We start from the raw sequence: 24,011 nt of genomic DNA on the forward strand, positions 1-24,011 counted from the left end.
AGACACATGTAGCTGAAATTCCACCTCATGAAGCTGACGCCCACTTTGACAAAAAGGGTTATATTCATAGCTCCTCATTGAAAGGCTGAGCAATAGGACATGGGGATGGTGTGAAATCAAGGACAGATTAGCACATGCTATTTCCATCCATGGGAGGGGAGTTACTGGGTCCAGGGTGTAGCCATGTCCTTCACATGTCTATGCCAGACTGTACAGAGGAACTGGTCGCTGCCCTGGTGGCTCAGCTGGTAAAGAAGCTGCCTGCAATGCAGGAGGCCAGGTTTGATCCCTGGGTCAAGAAGCTCCCCTGCAGAAGGGAATGACAACCCACTCCAGGATTCTTGCCTGGAGAACCCCATGGACAGAGGAGACTGGTAAACTACAGTCCAAGAGGTCGTAAAGAGTTGGACTTGACTGAGCGACTAACACCTTCACAGAGCAACTAAGGGCCCTCCAAGGACAGCCACCCTCCAGCTTCCTGGAAGGTCTACACTTGCAGCCATGCTCACATCCCCACTCCCCTGTCCTTAGATCACAAGAAGCAATATCTCTGCAGTACAGTGAGTTGCCTTACTTTCTGGAACACACATACCTCCTATCCAGCCTCCACCACAGGCTAGGGTACTCTTTGTCTCCTCAGTTTATTAAGGACTTTTCATCTTGGATTCCCAGGGTTTCTCACCTCCAACATCCCCAACATTCCTATCCAAAGTCAAAGATGCTACGTTCCAACAATTTTTCATGTGACTAGCTCCCTCCTCCTATTGCCTCCAATACCTCAAAGCCCTTGAGTTGGGCATACAGATCAGGAGCCAATCATTTCTACTCAGTTCCTTATTCTACCTTGTCCAGATTAATTTGAAACAAGATCCTATTTTTTTCAGCTTCATATTCTCATCCAGCTCATGAATAAAAATATTGAATTACCAGGGACAAGGACAGGATCTATCCATCACCCCCTCTTCTAAGTTAATATTGTTCCACCTATCAGTACCCTCTCGATCTCTTCAGTGAGTTTTGACTCCACTTAAATACATAAGCATTTATCCCCTATATCCTTCTACCTTGTCAGATGCATAGCTGAAACTCAGACATGCTGCCTGTCAACAGCCTGTGGGCTACCAAGCTTGGTGGGAAGAAAATGGGTCTAATCTGGTTGATTTACTCTGCGGCCACTACCGATCATCATTTCTCTGTAGGCCAGCACCAAACACAGCACTGACCAGCACACAGAAGCCACTCAATAAATATTTGTGGGGTTGAATCTTCACTGAAAAGCCTTAAGTGTGACATCTCCCTCTCTTTAATCCACATAAGAAGGACTTTTTTTTGAAAAACAGGGAAATAGAGAAAACATAAAGTATATCAGATATTTACATTAACATTTCAAATTCTCACAACTAATCTATACAGTAGAGTATTCCCATGTTGAAGACCAGAAAAGTGAGGTTCCATAGAGGCACTGACTTGTCAGAGTCCATGAAAAGTGACAGAGCGGGAATTCAAATCCAGATTTGTTTGACTGCATGGTCTTTCCACTACACCCCACTTTCTCATACTCATGCAGTAGGCATTGTTTCTGCTTTATTACACGCAAACATGTCTCACCAGGGTACACCTATATCCCCTTATCTAGCCCTGGTGCAGCTATAGGAATTCCACAGCCTAAGTTTCAACCCTCAACCTGCTGGGAGCTGACTGTGGCACTGCCATCAGAGAGTGAAGATCCAAAAGCTGAACGGCCAGGCCTTTGAGGTTAAAAATAGGGCCTCGTGTAGAGAAACTCTTATTTCAACAAAGGAAGCATCTTGCATGAAGTATTAGGAAGTTTGAGTTCTGTCCTTACCTCTGCCCTAATTTGTTGTGAAATTCACTTCCCCCATCTCAGTCTCAGCTTCCTCAGCTGTAAAATGCATTATCACAGAATTGCTAAAAGATTAAATGCCTAGTTGTAAATGAAAGTACTTTGAGGTGTTCAGAGAAATAGATGTGAGAATTGTCAGTTCCTTTCAGTGGGGTCCACAGTTCTAGTTCAGTTCAGTTAAGCCACTCAGTCGTGTCCGACTCTTTGTGACCCCATGGACTGCAGCACGCCAGGCCTCCCTGTCCATCGCCAACTCCCAGAGTTTACTCAAACTCATGTCCATTGAGTCAGTGATGTCATCCAACCATCTCATCCTCTTTCATCCCCTTCTCCTCCTGCCTTAAATATTTCCCAACATCAGGGTCTTTTCAAATGAGTCAGTTCTTCACATCAGGTGGCCAAAGTATTGGAGCGTCAGCATCAGTCCTTCCAATGAATATTCAGGGTTGATTTCCTTTAGAACAGACTGGTTGGATCTCCTTGCAGTCCAAGGGACTCTCAAGAGTCTTCTCCAACACCACAGATCAAAAGCATCATTTCTTTGGTGCTCAGCTTTTTTTATAGTCCAGCTCTCACATCCATATATGACTACTGGAAAAACCATAGTTTTGACTAGATGGACCTTTGTTGGCAAAGTAATGTCTGTTTTTTAATATGCTGTCTAGGTTGGACATAACTTTTCTTCCAAGGAGCAAGCATCTTTTAATTTCATGGCTGTAGTCACCATCTGCAGTGACTTTGAAGCCCCCCAAAATGAAGTCTCCCACTGATTTCACTGTTTCCCCATCTATTTGCCATGAAGTGATGGGACCAGATGCCATGATCTTAGTTTTATGAAAGTTGAGTTTTAAGCCAACTTTTTCACTCTCCTCTTTCACTTTCATCAAGAGACTCTTTAGCTCTCCTTTACTTTCTGCCATAAGGGTGGTGTCATCTGCATATCTGAGGTTATTGATATTTCTCCCGGCAATTTTGATTCCAGCTTGTGCTTCTTCCAGCCCAGCGCTTCTCATGATGTACTCTGCATAGAAGTTAAATAAGCCTTGACGTACTCCTTTCCCAATTTGGAACCAGTCTGTTGTTCCATGTCCAGTTCTAACTGTTGCTTCCTGACCTGCATACAGATTTCTCAAGAGGCTGGTCAGGTGGTCTGGTATTCCCATCTCTTTCAGAATTTTCCACAGTTTGTTGTAGTCCACACAGTCAAAGGCTTTGGCATAGTCAATAAAGCAAAAGTAGATACTTTTCTGGAACTCTCTTGCTTTTTTGATGATCCAGTGAATGGTGGCAATTTGATCTCTGATTCCTGTGCCTTTTCTAAATCCAGCTTGAACATCTGGAAGTTCACAGTTCACATACTATTGAAGCTTGGCTTGGAGAATTTTGATATCTAAGGGAATCCCTAATGGTTAACTCTATGTGTCACCTTGACTGGGCTAAGGGGTATCTGGATAGATGATAAAGAATTATTTCTGGGTGTGTCTGTGGAGTTGTCTTCATATGAGATTAATATTCGAATCAGTAGACTGAGTTAAGAAGGTAATCTTCATTAATGAGGCTGGGCATCAACCAATTGTCCACATGGCACTAAGGGTCTGAACAGACCCAAAAGGCAGAGGAAGGGCAAATATGCTCTCCAGCTTGAGTTTACACATCCATTTTCCTCTGCCCACCCACATCAGCACTCCTGGCTCTTGGTCTTCAGACTCACAGGGATTCACACACCATCAGCTCCCCTGGTCCTCAGCCTGCAGACTCAGACTGAACTACAACCCCACCTTTCCTGGGTTCCAGCTTATATATGGAAGACTGTGGGACTTCTTGGCCTCCAAGATAGCGTGAATCAATTTTCATAACAAACCTCCTCATATCTATATCTATATATATATACTATTGGTTCTGTTTCTCTGGAGAACCCTAATACAAAAATCTATAAGCTACTGTGTCAGGAAAAAAGAAGGAGAAATAGGGAAACTAAGAATCTAGTTTGTGCCTTATTCATGATGTTCTTCTTTCTATCATAACCTGAGTCCCATTCTTCGATTTCTACCACCTTCCCAGCCCACCATAGTTTACAGAGACCTGCCCATTCCTTCTCCTCTGGACTAGGATTCTCTGACCAACCCACTCACTGGACAGCTAAAAACATGTATTTTCTCAAAGATTGCCCTGTGTGCTTTTCAGCTTTCATATCAGTCACTGTGGGTTCCTCAGGACCAGGGCACAAGACTTATTTATCTCTGTAGCCTCACACTTAGCATAGAGCCTGACCAAAGCAGGCACTTAGCAAAGGCGGAAAGGAGGCAAAAAGGAAGAAGAAAGGAAGGTTCTAGCAGGAAAGGGTAGGAACAATATAAAGTGCATACAGAAGGCAAATACCAGCTCCTGGGAACAAGAGTCTGGCAAAGTGGGAATTTGATGTTTGATGCAGAGAACCCAGAGCTGGTGCTCTGTGACAACCTGGAGGGATGGGGGTTCAGGAGGAGGGGACACTTGTATGCCTATGGCTGATTCATGTTGATGTATGGCAAAAAAATCACAATATTGTAAAGTAATTATCCCCAATTAAAATAAGTTAAAGAAAGGAAGAAATGTCTGGCGAGCTGTCCTCACAGCCTCTACGGGAACTCAGCTCTCAGAATCCACCTGTCACCAGTGAACTCAGCCACGGAAAAACTACAGAGGTTTCATGACAGCGGGCATGGCCGGCGAGATGAACACAACTAACCCAGGGAAGATGGTTCGGGCCTGGGGAGCCAGAAGGTGGCAAAATTCCCAGCCTGAATGCTACAAATAGATTTTAGCAAAATGAGGTCAACTGTTAACACAGTCAGGCTTGAGGCAAGGAAGGAGGGTGTAAACAAATGAGATGCTGACATGTGCACAGAGCGCAGAGTGACAGAATTCTCAGGGTGCCAGTTTTCAGGGTGAGAACGTGAGGCTCCAGTGATTATCACGTTCTGGAATCCCCTCTCCCCACGTATTCTATCTGCTTCTCTACTGCCCACAGTCCCCTGTGCCTGACAGATACAGATACTCACCCCTCACTGCCACAGTAGGTGCTAGGAATTTCTTTTGTCATTTACATAGCCTTCTATGCTGAGGTGTCTGTTTAACCTGTAAGAACTATTTCTGGGCCCTCTTTTCTTCTGATTGTAGCCCCCCAAAAAATGCCTTAGCTGCCCCACCGGTGCACAGATACTACACGGGGAGCAGTTCTCCCCACAGCTAAGCTGAGCCAGACTCTTCCCCTACCTCCCCCAAGCCTGTAGCTCTGGAGAGGCCCAGCCTCCTTCTGTGTAACTTCCACCTCTTCCTTGCTGGGCCTTAAGCTGAGTGGCAATGACAGATGAACAAAGCTGTGTCTACCCTCAAGGAGCTTCCAGTTTAAAGAGTAACAGACAGGGAAACAGACTGTTATACAGAAAGCAGATATAATTACTTTTCTGTGCTCCTGAAACTAACACAATATTGTACTAGTATAATCAACTATACCTTCGATAAAAGAGAGGGAAATCTGAAATAACAAACAAAAAAGCAGGTACAAAGGGCTGTGGATCCCCAGAGGAAAGTGGACAGTAAGAGGGAAGGGTTGAGCATGCCCAGGAAGAGGCTGGAAAGGCATCCTAGAGAAGGAACATAACAAAAAGGAGAAAGCGCGTAAGAACAGAGCAAGCTGTCCCAGACAGGCAGCCCCTCCCGCTCACTGGGGCCTTCTCCTATTACCTGAGCCACTGTGGAAGGAAAACAAGGTGCAGTCTTTGTCTTTTCCTCTTCACAAGTCCCCCCAACCCCCATGATTACTGTGCAGGCCTCTTTCTGCACCTTTCTCAGTACTCCTAACAGCACAAAGGGCACCCAGCCCTGAGCCCAAGACAGTGATACACACTAACAACAGCAGCTACCCCTTAGGGGAAACTGGGACACAGAGAACCTTAGGAATGTGCCCAAGGTCACCAAGTGACTGAGTGATAGAGCCAGTCTGTTTGATTTCAGAGCTGGGACTCTTACATCTTGTCTCCTCTAACAGAAGTGGAGGGTGAGATAATACAGTAGAAAAGAGAGCTGAAATATAAGCTAAAAACCTAGGTTTGAGTCATGGCTCTGCTGTTTAAAACTCGCCTCATTTGAGCCTCAGTGAATCATTTGCTGCCATAATGAGAGATCAGCTGAGACCCCAAACTGAGCACTGTCTTTGGGCCTCTGTGTCTCAGAGCACACCTGACACCTGGCCACCGGCACTGTCAGGAGAGCCCCAGCTGGGCCAGCCTAGAGCCAGCTCTGCTGGCGGAAAAGACGGGAAACACCTGCGCTGCTCTGTGGCCCAGGCAGGGAGGGCCGAGCTGTCTTCCTGGTCAGGACTCCAGGCTGAGCCAGTCTGATCCTCCTTCCCTCTTCCCAAGCTCTGAGGCTGCTGTGGGCAGATGGATCCACTCACTCAGCAGACCCTCCAGCTACTACTGTAAACAAAATTGTGATTTGCAATTTCTCAAGCCTCAGGCCGGCGGTGGGATTTCATTAATACTGGGCAAGGTAGCCACAGCTGGCAACTGAAGCCAGCCCAGGTGCTCAGGGGGTGTTCACTGCAAGCCAAGGGGGAGGCCTGAGATCACAGCCTTAACCAGCTCACCCTGGATGCAGAACCCAGGTCCAAGCTAGCACAGGCCATCACTCTAAATCCTGCATGGGTGCTGGACAGGGAAGAGCACTGACTAAGGGTTTTAGTCCACGTGCAAATGGGAAAACAGAACCTAGGGGACACAGGTCAAGGGATTCTCTGCAGGCACCCACCAGGGGCGGCCCACTCTTGCAGAAGTCTCCTGGCAAAGAGCTTCCTAGTATCTTCCTTAGGTTCCAGCTGACAATTTTCTAAATTTTTCTTTAAGAAGTATTAGCAGGAAAGTATAAAAAACAATCTCTGCCATCAGGACAGCTGCTGGATTCATCTTAGCTCCCAGGAGGACACCAATTCTGAGTTCTTGAATGAGAGAGCCAGTAAGAGCCTAAATGACCAAGACCATTCCACAGACGAGGGAAGCCAAATCTAAGCAGGAGAAGTGAACTGCCAAAGGTCACATGTAAGACAAGGGCTGAACACAGAAGTCCTAAAAGTACAGGATACAGGTAGTAAGGGGAAAGAACAGGCCTCCTATCTTTTACACAGAATCCTTATCAACCAAAGGGTTTCTCCCCCAAATCATGGAATGTCATAGCTGAAAGAAGTCATAAGGATCCTTCAGTTCAGTTGTTTCATGATACAAATCAGCAAATATATACTGAGAAAAACAATCTACACAAAAGTCATACAGTGAGGGGCAATTTTGAAAAGAGACCAAGGTGCTTCCCTAGGTTTATAAGAAGTTCTCTAAATGGAAGTCTAAAGGTTATAAAAAATCAAGTTGAAATAATGATGATGGTGATGATGGGAGATATAATCCACATACTCTAAAATTCATTCTTTTAAACAATTCAGTGATTTTAGTGTATTCACAAGACTGTGCAACCATCAGCACAATTAATTTTAGAACCTTCATCATTATCCCAAAAGAAATCCCATACCCATTACCAGCCACTTCCCATTTCCCACTCACTCTAGCCCCTGCCAGCCACCAATCTTAATTTGATCCCTATGGATTTATCTATTCTGAATATTGCATATAAATGGAATCAAACAATACATGTTCTTGTAGCATGTAATCAGAACTTCACTTCCTTTTATGATTGAGTTACATTTCATTGTGTTTATATACTACAACTATTTATCCATTCATCCATCAATGTATATATGGGTTGCTTCCACCTCAGCTATTGTGAATAAAGCTGCTATGTACATGTACTTGTTTCAGTACCTGTTTTCAATTTTTGGGTACATTCCCAGGTATGGAATCGCTGAGTTATATGGTAACTATGTTTAACTTTTTGAGGAACAGTAAGACTATGTTCTAAAGTAGCTGAACCTTTCTCCTTATCACTAGAAATGTACAAGTGTTCTAATTTCTCCACATCCCTGTCAACACTTACTTTCTGTTCTTTCCTCTGTTTTCACTTTTATTGTAGCTATCCTAGTGGATGTGAAGTATCTTCTTAACTATAGCACCTCTGCTCTGCCTACCTCAGAAAGTTTTCTGCTGACCTCTGACCTCCTTTAGATTAGGTTACAGGCAACCTAGAGGCTAAATGAAATGAGTCTAGGAGAAGATACTTCTGTCCTGGTATCAGCCTAACCCAATTTACTGGGGCTCCCCTTGCTGGCTCTGACCTCCAGGACCCAGTACCATATACCCAGGATTCTGATTCTCATGCTCTCTAGACCTAGCTGATTTTTCTTTTTATTTATTTATTTATTTTAATCGGAGGATAATTACTTTACAATATTGTACTGGTTTTGCCATACACTGACATGAATCCGCCATGGGTTTACATGTGTTCCCCATCCGGAAACCCCCTCCCTCTTCCCTCCCCATACCATCCCTCTGGGTTATCTCAGTGCACCCTGTATCATGCATCAAACCTGGACTGGTGATTCATTTCATATATGATATTATACATGTTTCAATGCCATTCTCCCAAATCATCCCACCATTGCCCTCTCCCACAGAGTCCAAAAGACTGTTCTGTACATCTGTGTCTCTTTTGCTATCTCACATACAGGGTTATTGTTACCATCTTTCTAAATTCCATATATATGCTTTAGTATATTGTATTGGTGTTTTTCTTTCTGGCTTACTTCACTCTATATAATAGGCTTCAGTTTCATCCACCTCATTAGAACTGATTCAAATGTATTCTTTTTAATGGCTGAGTAATATTCCATTGTGTATATGTACCACAGCTTTCTTATCCATTTGTCTGCTGATGGGCATCTAGGTTGCTTCCCTGTCCTGGCTATTATAAACAGTGCTGTGATAAACACTGGGGTACATGTATCTCTTTCAATTCTGGTTTCCTGACTGTATATGCCCAGAAGTGGGATTGCTGGGTCATATGGCAGTTCTATTTCCATTTTTTTAAGGAATCTCCACACTGTTCTCCATAGTGGCTGAACTAGTTTGCATTACCACCAACAGTGTAAGAGGGTTCCCTTTTCTCCACACCCTCTCCAGCATTTATTGCTTGTAGACTTTTGGATAGCAGCCATTCTGACTGGCACGAAATGGTACCTCATTGTGATTTTGATCTGCATTTCTCTGATAATGAGTGATGTTGAGCATCTTTTCAGGTGTTTGTTAGCCATCTGCATCTTCTTTGGAGAAATGTCTGTTTAGTTCTTTGGCCCACTTTTTGATTGGGTTGTTTATTTTTCTGGAATTGAGCTGCAGGAGTTGCTTGTACATTTTTGAGATTAATTATTTTATGGGTTGCTTCATTTGCTATTATTTTCTCCCATGCTGAAGGCTGCCTTTTCACCTTGCTTATAATTTCCTTTGTTGTGCAGAAGCTTTTAATTTTAATTAGGTCCCATTTGTTTATTTTTGCTTTTATTTCCAATATTCTGGGAGATGGGTCATGAGGATCCTGCTGTGATTTATGTCAGAGAGTGTTTTGCCTATGTTCTCCTCTAGGAGTTTTATAGTTTCTGGTCTTACATTTAGATCTTTAATCCATTTTGAGTTTATTTTTGTGTATGGTGTTAGAAAGTGTTCTAGTTTTATTCTTTTACAAGTGATTGACCAGTTTTCCCGGCACCACTTGTTAAAGAGATTGTCTTTTCTCCATTGTATATCCTTGTCTCCTTTATCAAAGATAAGGTGTCCATAGGTGCATGGATTTATCTCTGGGCTTTCTCTTTTGTTCCATTGATCTATATTTCTGTCTTTGTGCCAGTACCATACTGTCTTGATGACTGTGGCCTTGTAGTAGAGCCTGAAGTCAGGCAGGTTGATTCCTCCAGTTCCATTCTTCTTTCTCAAGACTGCTTTGGCTATTTGAGGTTTTTTGTATTTCCATACAAATTGTGAAATTATTTGTTCTAGTTCTCTGAAAAATACCGTTGGTAGCTTGATAGGGATTGCATTTAATCTATAGATTGCTTTGGGCAGTATACTCATTTTCACTATACTGATTCTTCCAATCCATGAACATGGTATAGTTCTCCATCTATTTGTGTCCCCTTTGATTTCTTCACCAATGTTTTATAGTTTTCTATATATAGGTCTTTTGTTTCCTTAGGTAGATATCTTCCTAAGTATTTTATTCTTTTTGTTGCAATGGTGAATGGAATTTTTTCCTTAATTTCTCTTTCTGCTTTCTCATTGTTAGTGTATAGGAATGCAAGGAATTTCTGTGTGTTGATTTTATATGCTGCAACTTTACTATATTCATTGATTAGTTCTAGTAATTTTCTGGTGGAGTCTTCAGGGTTTTCTATGTAGAGGATCATGTCATCTGCAAATAAAAATAGTGAGGGTTTTACTTCTTCTTTTCCAATTTGTATTCCTTTTATTTCTTTTTCTGCTCTGATTGCTGTGGCCAAAACTTCCAAAACTATGTTGAATAGTAGTGGTGAAAGTGGGCACCCTTGTCTTGTTCCTGACTTTAGGGAAATGCTTTCAATTTTTCACCAATGAGGATAATGTTTGCTGTGGGTTTGTCATATATAGCTTTATTATGTTGAGGTATGTTCCTTCTATTCCTGCTTTCTGGAGGGTTTTTATCATAAATGGATGTTGAATTTTGTCAAAGGCTTTCTCTGCATCTACTGAGATAACGATATGGTTTTTATTTTTCAATTTGTTAATGTGGTGTATTACATTGATTGATTTGCAGATATTGAAGAATCCTTGCATCCCTCGGATAAAGCCCACTTGGTCATGATGTATGATCTTTTTAATATGTTGCTGGATTCTGTTTGCTAGAATTTTGTTAAGGATTTTTGCATCTATGTTCATCAGTGATATTGGCCTGTAGTTTTCTTTCCTTGTGGCATCTTTGTCAGGTTTTGGTATTAGGGTGATGGTGGCCTCATAGAATGAATTTGGAAGTTTACCTTCCTCTGCAATTTTCTGGAAGAGTTTGAGTAGGATAGGTGTTAGGTCTTCTCTAAATTTTTGGTAGAACTCAGCTGTGAAGCTGTCTGGTCCTGGGCTTTTGTTTGCTGGAAGATTTCTGATTACAGTTTCAATTTCTTTGCTTGTGATGGGTCTGTTAAGATTTCCTATTTCTTCCTGGTTCAGTTTCAAAAAGTTGCACTTTTCTAAGAATTTGCCCATTTCTTCCAAGTTGTCCATTATATTGGCATATAGTTGCTAATAACAGTCTTATGATCCTTCGTATTTCTGTGTTGTCTGTTGTGATCTCTTCATTTTCATTTCTAATTTTTTTGATTTGATTTTTCTCCCTTTGTTTCTTGATGAGTCTGGCTAATGGTTTGTCAATTTTATTTGTCTTCTCAAAGAACCAGCTTTTGGCTTTGTTGATTTTTGCTATGGTCTCTTTTGTTTCTTTTGCATTTATTTCTGCCCTAATTTTTAAGATTTCTTTCCTTCTACTAACCCTAGGGTTCTTCATTTCTTCCTTTTCTAGTTGCTTGAGGTGTAGAATTAGGTTATTTATTTGACTTTTTTTCTTGTTTCTTGAGGTAAGCCTGTATTGCTATGAACCTTCCCCTTTGCACTACTTTTATAGTGTCCCATAGGTTTGTGGTTGTTGTGTTTTCATTTTCACTCATTTCTGTGCATATTTTGATTTCTTCTATGATTTGTTAGTTGTTCAGCAACATGTTGTTCAGCCTCTATATGTTGGTATTTTTAATAGTTTTTCTCCTGTAACTGACATCTAATCTTACTGCATTATGGTCAGAAAAGATGCTTGGAATTATTTCAATTTTTTTGAATTTACCATGGCTAAATTTACAGTCCAGGATATGATCTATCCAGGAGAAGGTTCCGTGTGTGCTTGAGAAAAAGGTGATTTTTCCATTTGCAATTCTTACTTACTTTAACCTGCTTTTAACACACCCTTTCAGATATGGTAAATACTATTTCGATACAGACCATGTGTATGCTACATTGCTTCAGTCGTGTCTGACTCTTTGCAACCCTATAGACTGTAGCCCGCCAGGCTCCTCTGTCCATGGGATTCTCCAGGCAAGAATACTGGAGTGGGTTGCCATTTCCTTTTCCAGGGGATCTTCCTGACCCAGGGATCAAACCCACATCTCTTACATCTTATGTCTCCTGCACTGGCGGGTGGGTTCTTTACCATTAGCACTAGCTGTGTTAACAGTCTATTAGTATATCTCAGAAGACTAAAGAAGATTTCAGGCTGCCAAAGGCCTCCCCCTAACTGCAGGGTGACATGGGAGAGCCTCTGAAAAAATAACCTAGCTTTCACTGCTGGATTTGATTCTTCTGGTATAGTTTTTGCTGGTGTATACAAAGAGAGGGGGGTAGGCTGTTAATAAAGAAAGTTTAATAAGGCCACTTCCCATTTTTCAAGAGTCAACTCAAGAGTGATTCTCTCCATAAAACTTCTCGGTCTCCAACTGAAAACTCCTCCCTACTTTGCGCTCCCACCTGAACTATGGAATGACTTACATGACTGTTATACCACTGTATCTGTTGACCATTTACTGAATTTGTTGACATGCCAATGTTCATTTAGATGGACCTTCTTGAGAGAAGAGACTGTCATTTAGTGGTGCACAGTAGGTGCTTTAAAAAGGTTGGTGGATGAATAAAAGGCCATTGCTCAGTACAGAGGGTGGGCCTCACAATTAGAGCCTTCATTGTGTCATTTATTTAAAACTTATAAATGAAAGATAAGAAAAAATGTGTCCTAGGACCTAAAAGGCTTCCCTGGTGGCTTACACAGTAAAGAATCCACCTGCAATGCAGGAGAGCTGGGTTCGATCCCTGGGTTGGGAAGATCCCCTGGAGGAGGGCATGGTAACCCACTCCAGTATTCTTGCCTGGAGAATACTCATAGAGAGGCCTGGCGGGCTACAGTCCAGGGGGTCGCAAAGAGTCGGACATGACTGAGTGACTAAACACATAGAACAAGACCAAAAAAGGCAACAAAGCAGATGAAAATGGTCTTCTCCCATGTTGCTCTGTTTCACACTTACAAAAGGTATAGACCTTCTGAAGAAGACAAAACTATGGAGAGGTTAAAAAAATAAATAAATAAATGATTGCCAGGGGTTGAGGAAGAGAGAAGGATAAACAGGTGGAGCACAGAGGATCTTTAGGGCAGTGAAAAACCATTCTGTCTGACACCACACAGGTGCATACAACTCATTATATATTTGTCCAAACCCACAGACTGCACAACACCAAGAGTGAATCTTAATGTAAACTATGGACTCAGGGTGATAACGCTGTGTCGGTGTAGGTTCAGCAGTTGTTACAAATCTACCACTGTGGTGAAGATGTTTTTAATGGGGAAGGCTGTGCATGTATGGGGGCAGAAGCATATGGAAAATCTCTGTACCTTCCACTCAATTTTGATGTGAACCTAAATCTACTCAAAAAAATAAAGTCTAGGGACTTCCCCAGTGGTACAGTGGTTAAGACTCTGCTTCCACTGCAGTGGCATGGGTTCAACCCCTGGTAAGGGAACTAGGATCCCACATACCATGCAGCATGGCTAAAAGAGAAAAAAATTTTTTTTTAATGTTTTAAATTAAAAAATAAAAATAGGGAATTTCTTGGTGGTTAAGATTCGGGCTTTCACTACTGTGGGTCTGAGTTTGATCCCTGGTTGGGGAACTAAGATCCCACAAGCCGTGTGGCCAAAAACTAAAATAAACAAATCTTAAAAAATAATAAAATAAAAATAAAGTCTATTAAAGCTTTTTTAAACCAAAAAATTATGGACCTATCCACCTCTATTGAGACATCAGCTGGGGTATTTGTCAAGCCAAACGCACAGACAGGGAAATGTCACACTGCCACTGACCCTGCCTGCCTGCGGCTTCTCTGGACTGGTGTTGGGCTTCAAAGTATCCTGCTGCTGGCATCCTCCACTGGGGTCAGGCTGGTGCCAACAGCTCCCAAAGGACACAGAGTAGGCCTGAAGAGCCTTCTGGTCAAGGCAAATTTTCTAAGAAATTTTACTACTCTGTGTTGAGCTCACTTAGGATAAAAAAGGATGGCAAGGTTGATCATTCCCACCTGACAGATGTTCAGGAGCTGAAGCACCTAATCCCCTCAGCTGACCCTGGGCTGAAGAGACCAACCTGCCCTAGTCTAAGTGTATCTCTGTTGCTTCAGTGAAAGCCTGCTTAGCCCTGTCTGGTTGTTCAAGGACACGAAATGTTCAGCAATCAGTCCACGGCCTCTGCACGTCCACAGCGGCAGCAGGAACAGCTAGACGGCACTCAGCCCGCTTCAGGTTGTTATCCCTGAGCATACCATTCCTATTTAGTGTCTGCATTCTCACTCAGGTTGTCTTCTCCGCCTAGACTGGCCTCTCCTGCCTCCTCCATGGAATAAAGCCCTACCCATCTTTAAAGGCAGAGGTCACATGCCACCTCTTTTATAGAATGCCTTCTTTAACCTTCTGATGTACCTCTCTAGAACATTCATTTTATCCCTTTGGGGCAGACCCAGGACCTCAACCCAGCCTTGGGGTCCATGGCACATCAGCAGCCTTCCCTCTCCCCAGGACTCACAGAGAGGAGGCCCAAAGAGCACCGTGTCCAGGGCCTTCAGCTGCAGCTTCTGCCGATGGCTCCGGTCTGTCATCTTCAACACAGTCCCTGTCATGGTGGTATTGGTTACAGCAAGCCTGTGGGGGCAAACAGCAAGGGCTCAGTTCCCTGCTGGCAAAGCAGGAAGGATCCTGGTAGGATTACCCACCTCCTCCAGGAACACTTCCATGAATTCTAGCTCCTGGTGCTTGCTCCCCTCTTCACTCTAGTATACGGAGTCAACACCAGTGGATCTCAACAAGCAGTAAAGAGAGCACATAACATTCACCAAGAATTTCTTCACCTTTCTCCCCATGTCCATCATCTCCTGAATATCATATTTTCTAAGGATTAACTACCTGTGACCATTCCCATACTCAACTGTAAATTTTCTGTTGTGCTTCTCCTCCCAGGGATTATCCACCAAACACCTGTCTCCACATTCCCACCATCTGTAAATGCATTCTCCTGTCCAGCCCAGGTCAAAATGTTATGCCACATGACCCAGGGATTCTGAGGGCCTCTGAATTTACCTGATTCTAACTGTCATTAAATATAAATCTGCTGACAAAGAGCATTGCATTAGTCTTGTCATCTTGTATTTGAGTAATAGTAATTGACTCTCAATCACATTACTATACTTTTTATATTCTTCGATCATACTGTTAATAATAACTTAATAAGAGAGGACCTATAAACAAGGAAATGATATAGGAAAAACTGGACTTTGTTTCTCTTCTGCTCGAATTTAGTGGGTATAGAGGGGAGAGGAGTATAAGACATGAAAGGTTGAAAAACCACTGGTCTGGGTCCCACAAGTGAGGATGATCTACTATACTATGGTTTGTGCTCTTTTCTGATTCATAGCTTTGTTTCCCTAGATAAAGAAAAGCTTCTGACATCAGTGTGTCATTTACACTCCTGCCTGGGCATGCAGGCATAGTTACTTCTTTCTCTAGTCCTGGGAAGCAACCAAGCCCATCTATAAAACAGGCAGTGAGATACCCTGATGTGGGTGAGGGTGGGGTAGGGGTGGGGATGGTCAGGAGATCCAGCTTCTGGCCCCAGCTCCATCAATGATTCACTTGTCTGACATAAGCTGCTTAATCTCTTCCCTGGGGCCTCAGTTTCCTTCTGTAAACTTAAGTAAATCCGATGCTTCCTACAAACTTGGGAGTTCTTGGGGCTCTCTTTAGAGCACTTCTAACAAGTGTACTGGCCTTCATCTAACTGATCAAAGTAAGTATCACCTTTTCTACAGTCTATTTGTCAAAGAAACCTATGAATTTCTAAGCAACGAGAAATGAGAAAGGAACTAACATTTATTAAGCAGCTGTGTATCTCATACTATTCTGACACTTTACATACAATACCTCATTTAGTCCCCACACTTTAGGAACCCAGTTCTTTTATTAGCTCCACTTTACAAATAAGAAAACTGAGACTTCGTGATAAGTAATTTGCCCAAAGTCACACAGCAAGTAAGTGGCAAAGGCAGGATTCAACCCAAATCTGCTAGATTCATCCCATTATACCATGCTGCCTAGCGATAGGACTAGAAAAACACCCCCACTCTACCCCACACTCCCTGCTCTGAAGGCTCCACGCTTCCTACTGTCACTGAGGTACCACAGTTTGGCTGCCTCTACCCCTGTGCCCAGCCTGGCTGGGTCTGGTCTCAGATCTAATCCTAGTCACGGAATGGCCAAGTGAGCTCACTACCTGAGAACTGATTCCTCATCTATGTTTTCCAGTTTAATCCAAGCCATTGCCGTTCTTCAAGATGGAATGGGTCAGGGATCCACAAGGTAACACTGCTATTTCCATGAGAAAGAATCTAAATCCTGGAGCTTCATGGTTTAATTGTTTCAATCTGTTTAATTGTCTGTCTCTTCCACTAAACATGGAGTTCCTCAAGGCCAGTGTGAGGTCTAATGTGTTTTTGTCCTCAGGGCCCAGGAGAGAGCACGGCACAGGGTATGCTTGGTAAAGTGTTGTTAAATAGAACTACACGGAGTATTTCCAGGATGCCTATTTTCAACTACATGGGGCAAGAGGAAGATGCAGTGAAAAAAGCAGGGCATTTAGAACCAGGCAGCTGGTTCTAAATCCCCAGCTCTGCAACTTACCGGCTTTGATAAATCATAAAATATTCGAAATTCAGTTTGCTTGCCCAAAAGTTGGGATAATTCCTTCCTCCCAGAATAGTGGGAATCAACTGAAATAACAGGTAGGAAAGAAACTCTATAAAGGGATGTACAAACATTAAGATTATTACTCTCTCTAGAGGAGGGAGAAGCCGTGAAGAAGAGGCTGTGGGCAGCAGAAGAGGGCCCAGCCGGCTCAGCATAGCCTGGACAGCACTGCCCGGTAGCTCTATGACTGGAGGCTGAAATGTGTAGACATTCCAACAGCTTCACCTTCCCCTTTTCCCTTTGCTGAAGCTCATAACCAGATGCACCTACATAATAAGATGACAGATTATACATAATGAGCACTTACCAAACAGTAAGCCCTTTGAGGGGAAGAGCAACTTGTTGCCATCTTTATTTCCAGCACCCAGCACAAGTGCTTGGCACAGAACAGGTACCCAGTAAATATTGATTGAATGAATAAGTAAATGGATTAATCACTGGATGACATACGGCACTAGCTGACATAACAAGAAGTCCAAGCAGCTCTAGCCCCTCCCCACACCACCCCAAGTCCTAGCATACTGTATCTGTAAGAGAGGCAGACTTAGGACACAGCAGTTGTTGGAACATTCATTCCAGAGAGGAGGCTTGGGCCAGTGCTAGTTGGCCCCCATCTCTGTACCTTTTTTTAGAGTAGATAAACTGTATATGGGTAATTCAGGGGACGTTAAAGGAGCCTCAGGGCCCCAGGGCCCCGGACAATGAAAGAAACAGCTGCTGGGGGGAGCCAGCTGAAGAAAAGAGAAGCAGCACAGGCTTTGAAGTCTACCTAGATCTAGGTTCAAATCACAGTTTTGCCTCTAACTAGCCATGTGACCTTGGAAAAGTTACTTAGCCAGGTTTATCACCTAGACACAATAATATCTACCTTACAGGACTGATGTAAGAATTAAATGATACTGTATATAAAGTGTTGAGTAGAGTGCCTGGCATGTACTAAGTACTCAATAAATGGCAGCCATTAGTACTCTTCCCAGGATTGATAGAAATATTAAATAAGATAATAGATGTGAAGTGCCCATTATGCTTTATAGCAACTACACAGTAAATGTGAGAAAAGAAGTCTACAAATTCTGCCCTGAAAGGAGTGAAACTTCATTTAACACATGAGAGCAACCTGAAGGCAGGCCAACCCCAGCCCATTCCCTACCCCCCCCCCAAGTGAGAAAACCCACTCTCCTCCTGACCTTGGCATGGCATGGCCACTGAGCTGCAGCTTCCGGAAGGTCTCCTCATACTGAGGCAGCTCCACATACGTGATCAGCCACTGCACCACCTCATCCACGGTCCAGTTGTATACTGCAGGAAGAGATAAGTAAAGCCATGATTCTGGAATGCAAGCAATGCTTGCAACTTACTGCCATAGTCACAGTAACCTTAACACTTGCCACATCTACGTGTTTTCTCCCATAAAATCCTAACTATGAAAGGAATACATACAGTATTTTTTGTTTTCTTGGGCTCCAAAATCTCCGCTGACGGTGACTGCAGCCATGAAATTAAGACACTTGTTCCTTGGAAGAAAAGCTATGACCAATGACCAATCTAGACAGCATATTAAAAAGCAGAGACATTACTTTGACAACAAATGTCTGTCTAGTAAAACCTATAGTTTTTCCAGTAATCATGCATGGATGTGAGAGTTGGACCATTAAGAAAGCTGAGTGCCGAAGAATTCATGCTTTTGAACTGTGGTGTTGGAGAAGACTCTTCAGAGTCCCTTGGACTGTAAGGAGATCAAATCAGTCAATCCCAAAGGAAATCCACCCTGAATATTCACTGGAAAGACTGATGCTGAAGCTGAAGCTCCGATACTTTGGCCACCTGATGTGAAGAACTGACTCACTGGAAAAGACCCTGATGTTGGGAAAGATTGAAGGCTGGAGGAGAAGGGGACGACTGTGGATGAGATGGTTGGATGGCATCATCGACTCAATGGACATGAGTTTGAGCAAGCTCCGGGAGCTAGTGATGGACAGGGAAGCCTGGCGTGGTGCAATCAATGGGGTCACAAAAAGCGGGACACAACTGAGCAACTGAACTAAACTAAACTGATAGGGAATGGGTTTTTTTCTTGTACTATCCTGGTGTATCTGGGATAAAATAATCCTGAATTACTCTATCATGACTTCCCTGGTGGCTCAGACAGTAAAATCATCTGCCTACAATGCAGGAGATCCAGGTTCAATCCCTGGGTTGGGAAGATGCCCTGGAGAAGGAAATGGCAACCCACGCCATTCTTGCCTGGAAAATCCCATGGACAGAGGAGCCTGGAAGGCTATAGTCCATGGGGTCACAAAGAGTAGGACATGACTGAGAAACTTCACATCATTTCACTTCATATTATATTATATATTTTTATAATAATAATAAAATGATACTAATAGAATCCATCATTTACATAAACTTACTTTATAACAGGAACTGTGCTAAGCACTTCACATATATTAGCTCACTAATCTTTTTTACAACTATGTAAAGGATATATACCATTTTATCCCTATTTTACAGATGAAGAAACTGAGGCACAAAAAGGTTATGTAACTTTCCCAAAATTATCCAGCCAGGAACTGGTAAATACTGAACTCAAGCAGTCTGGCTTCATGACTTCCCCTGGCCGTTATGTCATAAACATCATATGTATATAACATTCTTTAATTTATATAAGAATATACATGGAGGTTATTTATACACACACACATACATACATATATTCTCCCTGATGCTGCAGGAAAGCTTGATACAAATCTGAGGCAAGAGATGGATCCAGATGACATCACTTAAGCTCTGAATGAAATCATACCTATAGATAGCCCTATTCATATATTTTTCAGTTCTATAAGCAAAATAAATTTCCCCTTTTGCTTATATCAGGTTGAAAAGATTTTCTCTCACAACAGGAGTCAATTCTAACTGAAACAATTACTGAATGATCATTCATAATATGGCAAATCACATCATTAGCATATGTGGACCACTGTACCTAATCATTTCCTCAATATTATAAGACTATGATTTTTTTAATGGAAACCATAAAAATAATAGTTTAAAAATATTTTTAATAGTTGGGTGGTATTTAGCCACAGAGATAACAAATTTATCTCCATGTTTTGTCAAGAATCAACATTAAAGAAATAGAAGGGGACTTAATGTACAAGGAATATGTTCAAGCCAAGAAAAGGTCGAGTGAAATCATGATGCATTATATAAAACAAAGTTTCATAGGAACTTGAATAGAGAAAAATAGTGGGAGGACTGAGTCACCATACAGCACCCAGTAATACAGCCATGCTGAACTTAAAGAGCCTCGGGTGGGAGCAGTCGGGTTTCGGCAAAAATGTGTCATTTTATTGGATTTGAAATGTGCTTTTATTTAAAGTATCAGCGTGTGGTTTTTTTTTGTTTATATTTGTACACAAATTTTATATAGAAACTTAAATTTTATTTTATGTTTGTACATATTTGAATGCTATTAAATAAAACCAGGTTTGCAGGCCAAGATAAATGATTTGCCTTAAAAGGAATTTGTACATTCCTCAAGCTTGAAAACTACTGCTGTGAGCAGCAAGAATCCAAAAAAGTTTTGAAACAGAATGAAATGGTGAGATTTATTACCATCCTCTTTTAAGATCTGTATCTTTCCCCAAAACTGTCCTGAATGAGAAGGCTTTCTAATTTCCCCTTAATGGTCAGGAGAAATTGAAGGCAGGGACCATGTCCTTTTCTGTTTTGCTCACCCCCTTTGTCTCTAAAATAGTGCTTTTTATACAGTGGCATTAATAAGAATTTACTCAAAAAATAACTATTCTAAATGAGGCATTCCAGAAATGTTCTGAATGTGTGCCACCAAACAGCAACAACAATCTTCCCAGACAAACATACAGCTCAGGTGGAGGTTAACTTCTGAAACACGTGACCAAAAATCAGCCTTCCTCTGATTGCTGTTGTTCAGTCACTCAGTCATGTCAGACTCTTTGTGACCACATGGACTGCAGCATTCCAGGCTTCCCTGTCCTTCACTGTCTCCCAGAGTTTGCTCAAACTCATGTCTACTGAGTCAATGATGGTACTGGTATTCCTCTGGTAGGCACACCTCAGATCTTAGGTTGCTTCTGCCACTCTATATAAACTAGAGAAGTTACAAGTCTGGGCCCTGCCCCTTTATCCTTCTCCTCCCCCATAGTGGAGCCCAGCACATGGTATAAAGCAGACACTTAGAAAGAACAAAACAGTGGAAGACAAAAGTACTCTAATCTCTCAATGTCCCCCCAAAACCGCTGGGGCTCAGGAGAAAAGTTCTAAAGCCAAGAGACTTTGGAGGTAGCTTAGACCATTCGCAGAGGCACAGGAAAGGTTCTGCGAGAGGAAATGAGGCAGATTTAGTGCACTCAGCTGCATCCTAGAAAACAACGTCCTAGAGGCTTAGGTGGAGACCGCTTAGTCATTGCCTGGTTGAGTTTCTAATTTCCAGACTAGAATACATTGGAGGGAAGAGAGAGATTAATTTCCAAGAGATATGCGCAAATCATAGGGCTTAGGAAAGGAGGGATGGCAGAACAGGCATTAAAATATGTTGATGAAAGTACAATGGATTGGCCTTTTATTCCTGAAAATGAATATATCTCCACATACACTGTAAACATGATCACTTGCTATCATCCAGAGTATTAGGTAAAGAAGACCTAGCAGAATGGCACAAGATGTAAGGTGGACAGACAAGTGTCAACCTGCAAAGTGCAGGGAACACATTCCTGCCTGTATTGTCAAAGGAGCTTGGCCTCACCCAGCATGACGTATGGAGTAGAAAGGCCACGTCATGTCTTGTTGCTTGAAAGGTCCACAGCCAGCAGTGCCACAAGAGTCTTTTGTCTACAGGGAAGACACCCTGATACAGGCCTGAGCACAGACCCTTGGCAGGCAGGAACTCCTCTGCTTGTGCCCTACACTGCAGTGGAGACAAGCAGGAGTCACTCTAGGCTAGGGTTTCTCAAGTCTCTGCAGCTCTGACCTTTTGGACAGGTTAATTCTTTGTTGTAGGGGGCTGCCCTATGCACTGTACGACATTTAACAACCCTGGCATCTACCCACCAGATGCCAGTAGCATGCTGCCAATCATAACAATCAAAACTGTCTCGAGATACTGCCAAATGTACAAAACTGCCCCCAGCTGAGAACCACTGCTCTAAACACATGGCAGAAGGTCTATAACGAGACCTCCAACAAGGATAGTCAGTCTCTACAGAGCTAAGCTTTGTGGAAAAGGACAAAGACTCCAACATGTTAGGACAAACCTAAAGGCAGTTGTTTTGGGGGCTATGCGCCCACATATTATTCTGTTATCTGGCAGATGCCCTACCTAGGTAAGGCTTGGCAGTATGGTGTTGCCCACTCAGAATCACTGCAGTCTGAACAAAGTAAGCCAGAGTGAGCTGTGTCCTTGTCAGAGAGCAGCCCTGTGTCCCAGCATGATATCCCACCGCTCAGTCAAGGCGGGGTGTCAGGACCTTTTTCCTAAGGTTCAAGTGCCTAAAAGCTAAAAATCTTGTTCTCCTTTCTCATTCCAAAAGAGAAAATGGGAAGATCCCTGGCCCAAAGTGAGGAAGAAGGCAACACAAGTACAGAGAGCTGTGGCTATCAGTAAGGGGAGACAGAATTTGGCCAGGAGATCTTAGTACCGAGAGAGATGCCAAGTGATTCACATGACCAAATCCCAGGAGGACATGCAAGCAAGAGACAGTCTTCTAAAGTCATGATTCTCTCATCCCCTTAAGCGTCTGTCCATTTGGCTTCTAAAGACATCAAAGACTACATATCCAGTCAAAATGACAAACAATATTACACAGAATCAGAGAAGGCCAACCCCTGGAGTTTTCAGCAACACATAGTCCTTCATAAAAGAGATGCACAAGGTGACTAACTTAGTAGTCTCCAACATTTTTACTGACATAATCTGCATGTAAAACAATTTAAGCACACATTACCATATATGAATATGTATTTATAAATTAGATATATATACTGACATTGCTGCTGCTGCTAAGTCGCTTCAGTTGTGTCTGACTCTGTGCGACCCCATAGATGGAAGCCCACTAGGCTCCCCCATCCCTGGGATTCTCCAGGCAAGAACACTGGAGTGGGTTGCCATTTCCTTCTCCAATTCTGACACTAGGTATACTGTAAAAATATATAAAACTTAAAGAATGAGATAAAAATAAATGTAATATAAATACACACTATTATATTCTCCTGTTGACCCCAGTTGATTGTCTTGTACAGTTGGAAACCACTGGTCTTTGAGCCATGTAGATGCTTGAGGGAAGGGCATTTCAGGCAGATGGAAGAGTAAGTATTACTCCTTAGCACATGAGCTATAGCAACACCTCCAGGGATATTCCAGAACAGATCTCTGGCCTTGGCCAATCCTTTTTCTTGTCAAAGAAAAGAATAAGCAGTAAGAAATGGGCTCCTGAATCATAGTGTTTTTTCTCCTGATGGACCAGTGGTGCCTCCAGATAGAGCCCTCACTCACCTCTGTAGTTTCAAACTCACAACCCGGAAGAACTATGTCTGGCAGAAGGGTTACCAGTACCTTCTCTGCCTCTCTTTCACACAACTGTTAGTCACTTACTTAGTTACTCAGTTAGCCTTTGGTCAGTCTTTGGTCAACCTTTTGGTCACTTCTAGCACCATGGCTAAGGATTTGGACTCTGGAACCAAGTGATCTGGATTGAATTTGAGATCTGCTACTGACTAGATGTAAGGTCATGGACAAGTTACTTAACTTTTTTCAGCCTCATTCTGTCACCTATAAAATGGTGAGAATCAGAGTTCCTACATCATAAGAGTGTAGTGAAGATATGAGAAGTTCCTAGCATACAGTAAGTGCTAAAAAAAATTAGCTATTATTATCACCATTCATTCATTCATTCACTAAGCTTTCACTGGCTTCTACTCTAATAGATCCCTGGTTGGCTACAAGATACAGAGATCAGTCTGAATGATCTCCATCATCAAGGGCTCTTTTCTAGAGAAGGAGACATACAGGAAATTAAATGAATATAATACGTGACAAGTGCTAGATAAGAGCAATGTATGGGATGATGTGGGAGCACAGAGGAAGGAGTAACTGCCAGAGTGAGTCAGAAAAGGCATCACAAAGCCTAGATTCTTATCTGGCTACTCAGGAGACAGCATTCCAAGACACCTACAGAATCTCACCAAAGGGGCCCTCCCTAAAGACAGTTTGTAGCCTAGACTTGTGATTTTTCTCTAAGTGGTTTCCTTCTGGCTCTCACTAGCAGTTTGCCATCCGAGCCTAGAA

At 42.6% G+C, this 24,011-nt stretch overlaps 1 protein-coding gene across 5 annotated transcripts in view; it reads right to left on the reverse strand.

Annotated features, from left to right (window-relative positions):
• STIM1 (stromal interaction molecule 1) overlaps window positions 1-24,011 on the reverse strand; it is a 195,599-nt gene that overhangs the window by 20,663 nt on the left and 150,925 nt on the right. For all 5 annotated transcript variants that reach the window (XM_004016270.5, XM_004016271.5, XM_012095960.4 and 2 more), the window contains exons 4-5: window positions 17,878-17,989; window positions 14,478-14,593 (exon numbers count right to left, since the gene is read on the reverse strand). In XM_004016270.5, coding sequence (XP_004016319.2) covers window positions 14,478-14,593; window positions 17,878-17,989 — 228 coding nt within the window. The remainder of the gene's footprint in view (window positions 1-14,477; window positions 14,594-17,877; window positions 17,990-24,011) is intronic.

Source organism: Ovis aries, chromosome 15 (genome assembly GCF_016772045.2).
Source record: "Ovis aries strain OAR_USU_Benz2616 breed Rambouillet chromosome 15, ARS-UI_Ramb_v3.0, whole genome shotgun sequence".
NCBI classification, from domain to species: Eukaryota; Metazoa; Chordata; class Mammalia; order Artiodactyla; family Bovidae; genus Ovis; species Ovis aries.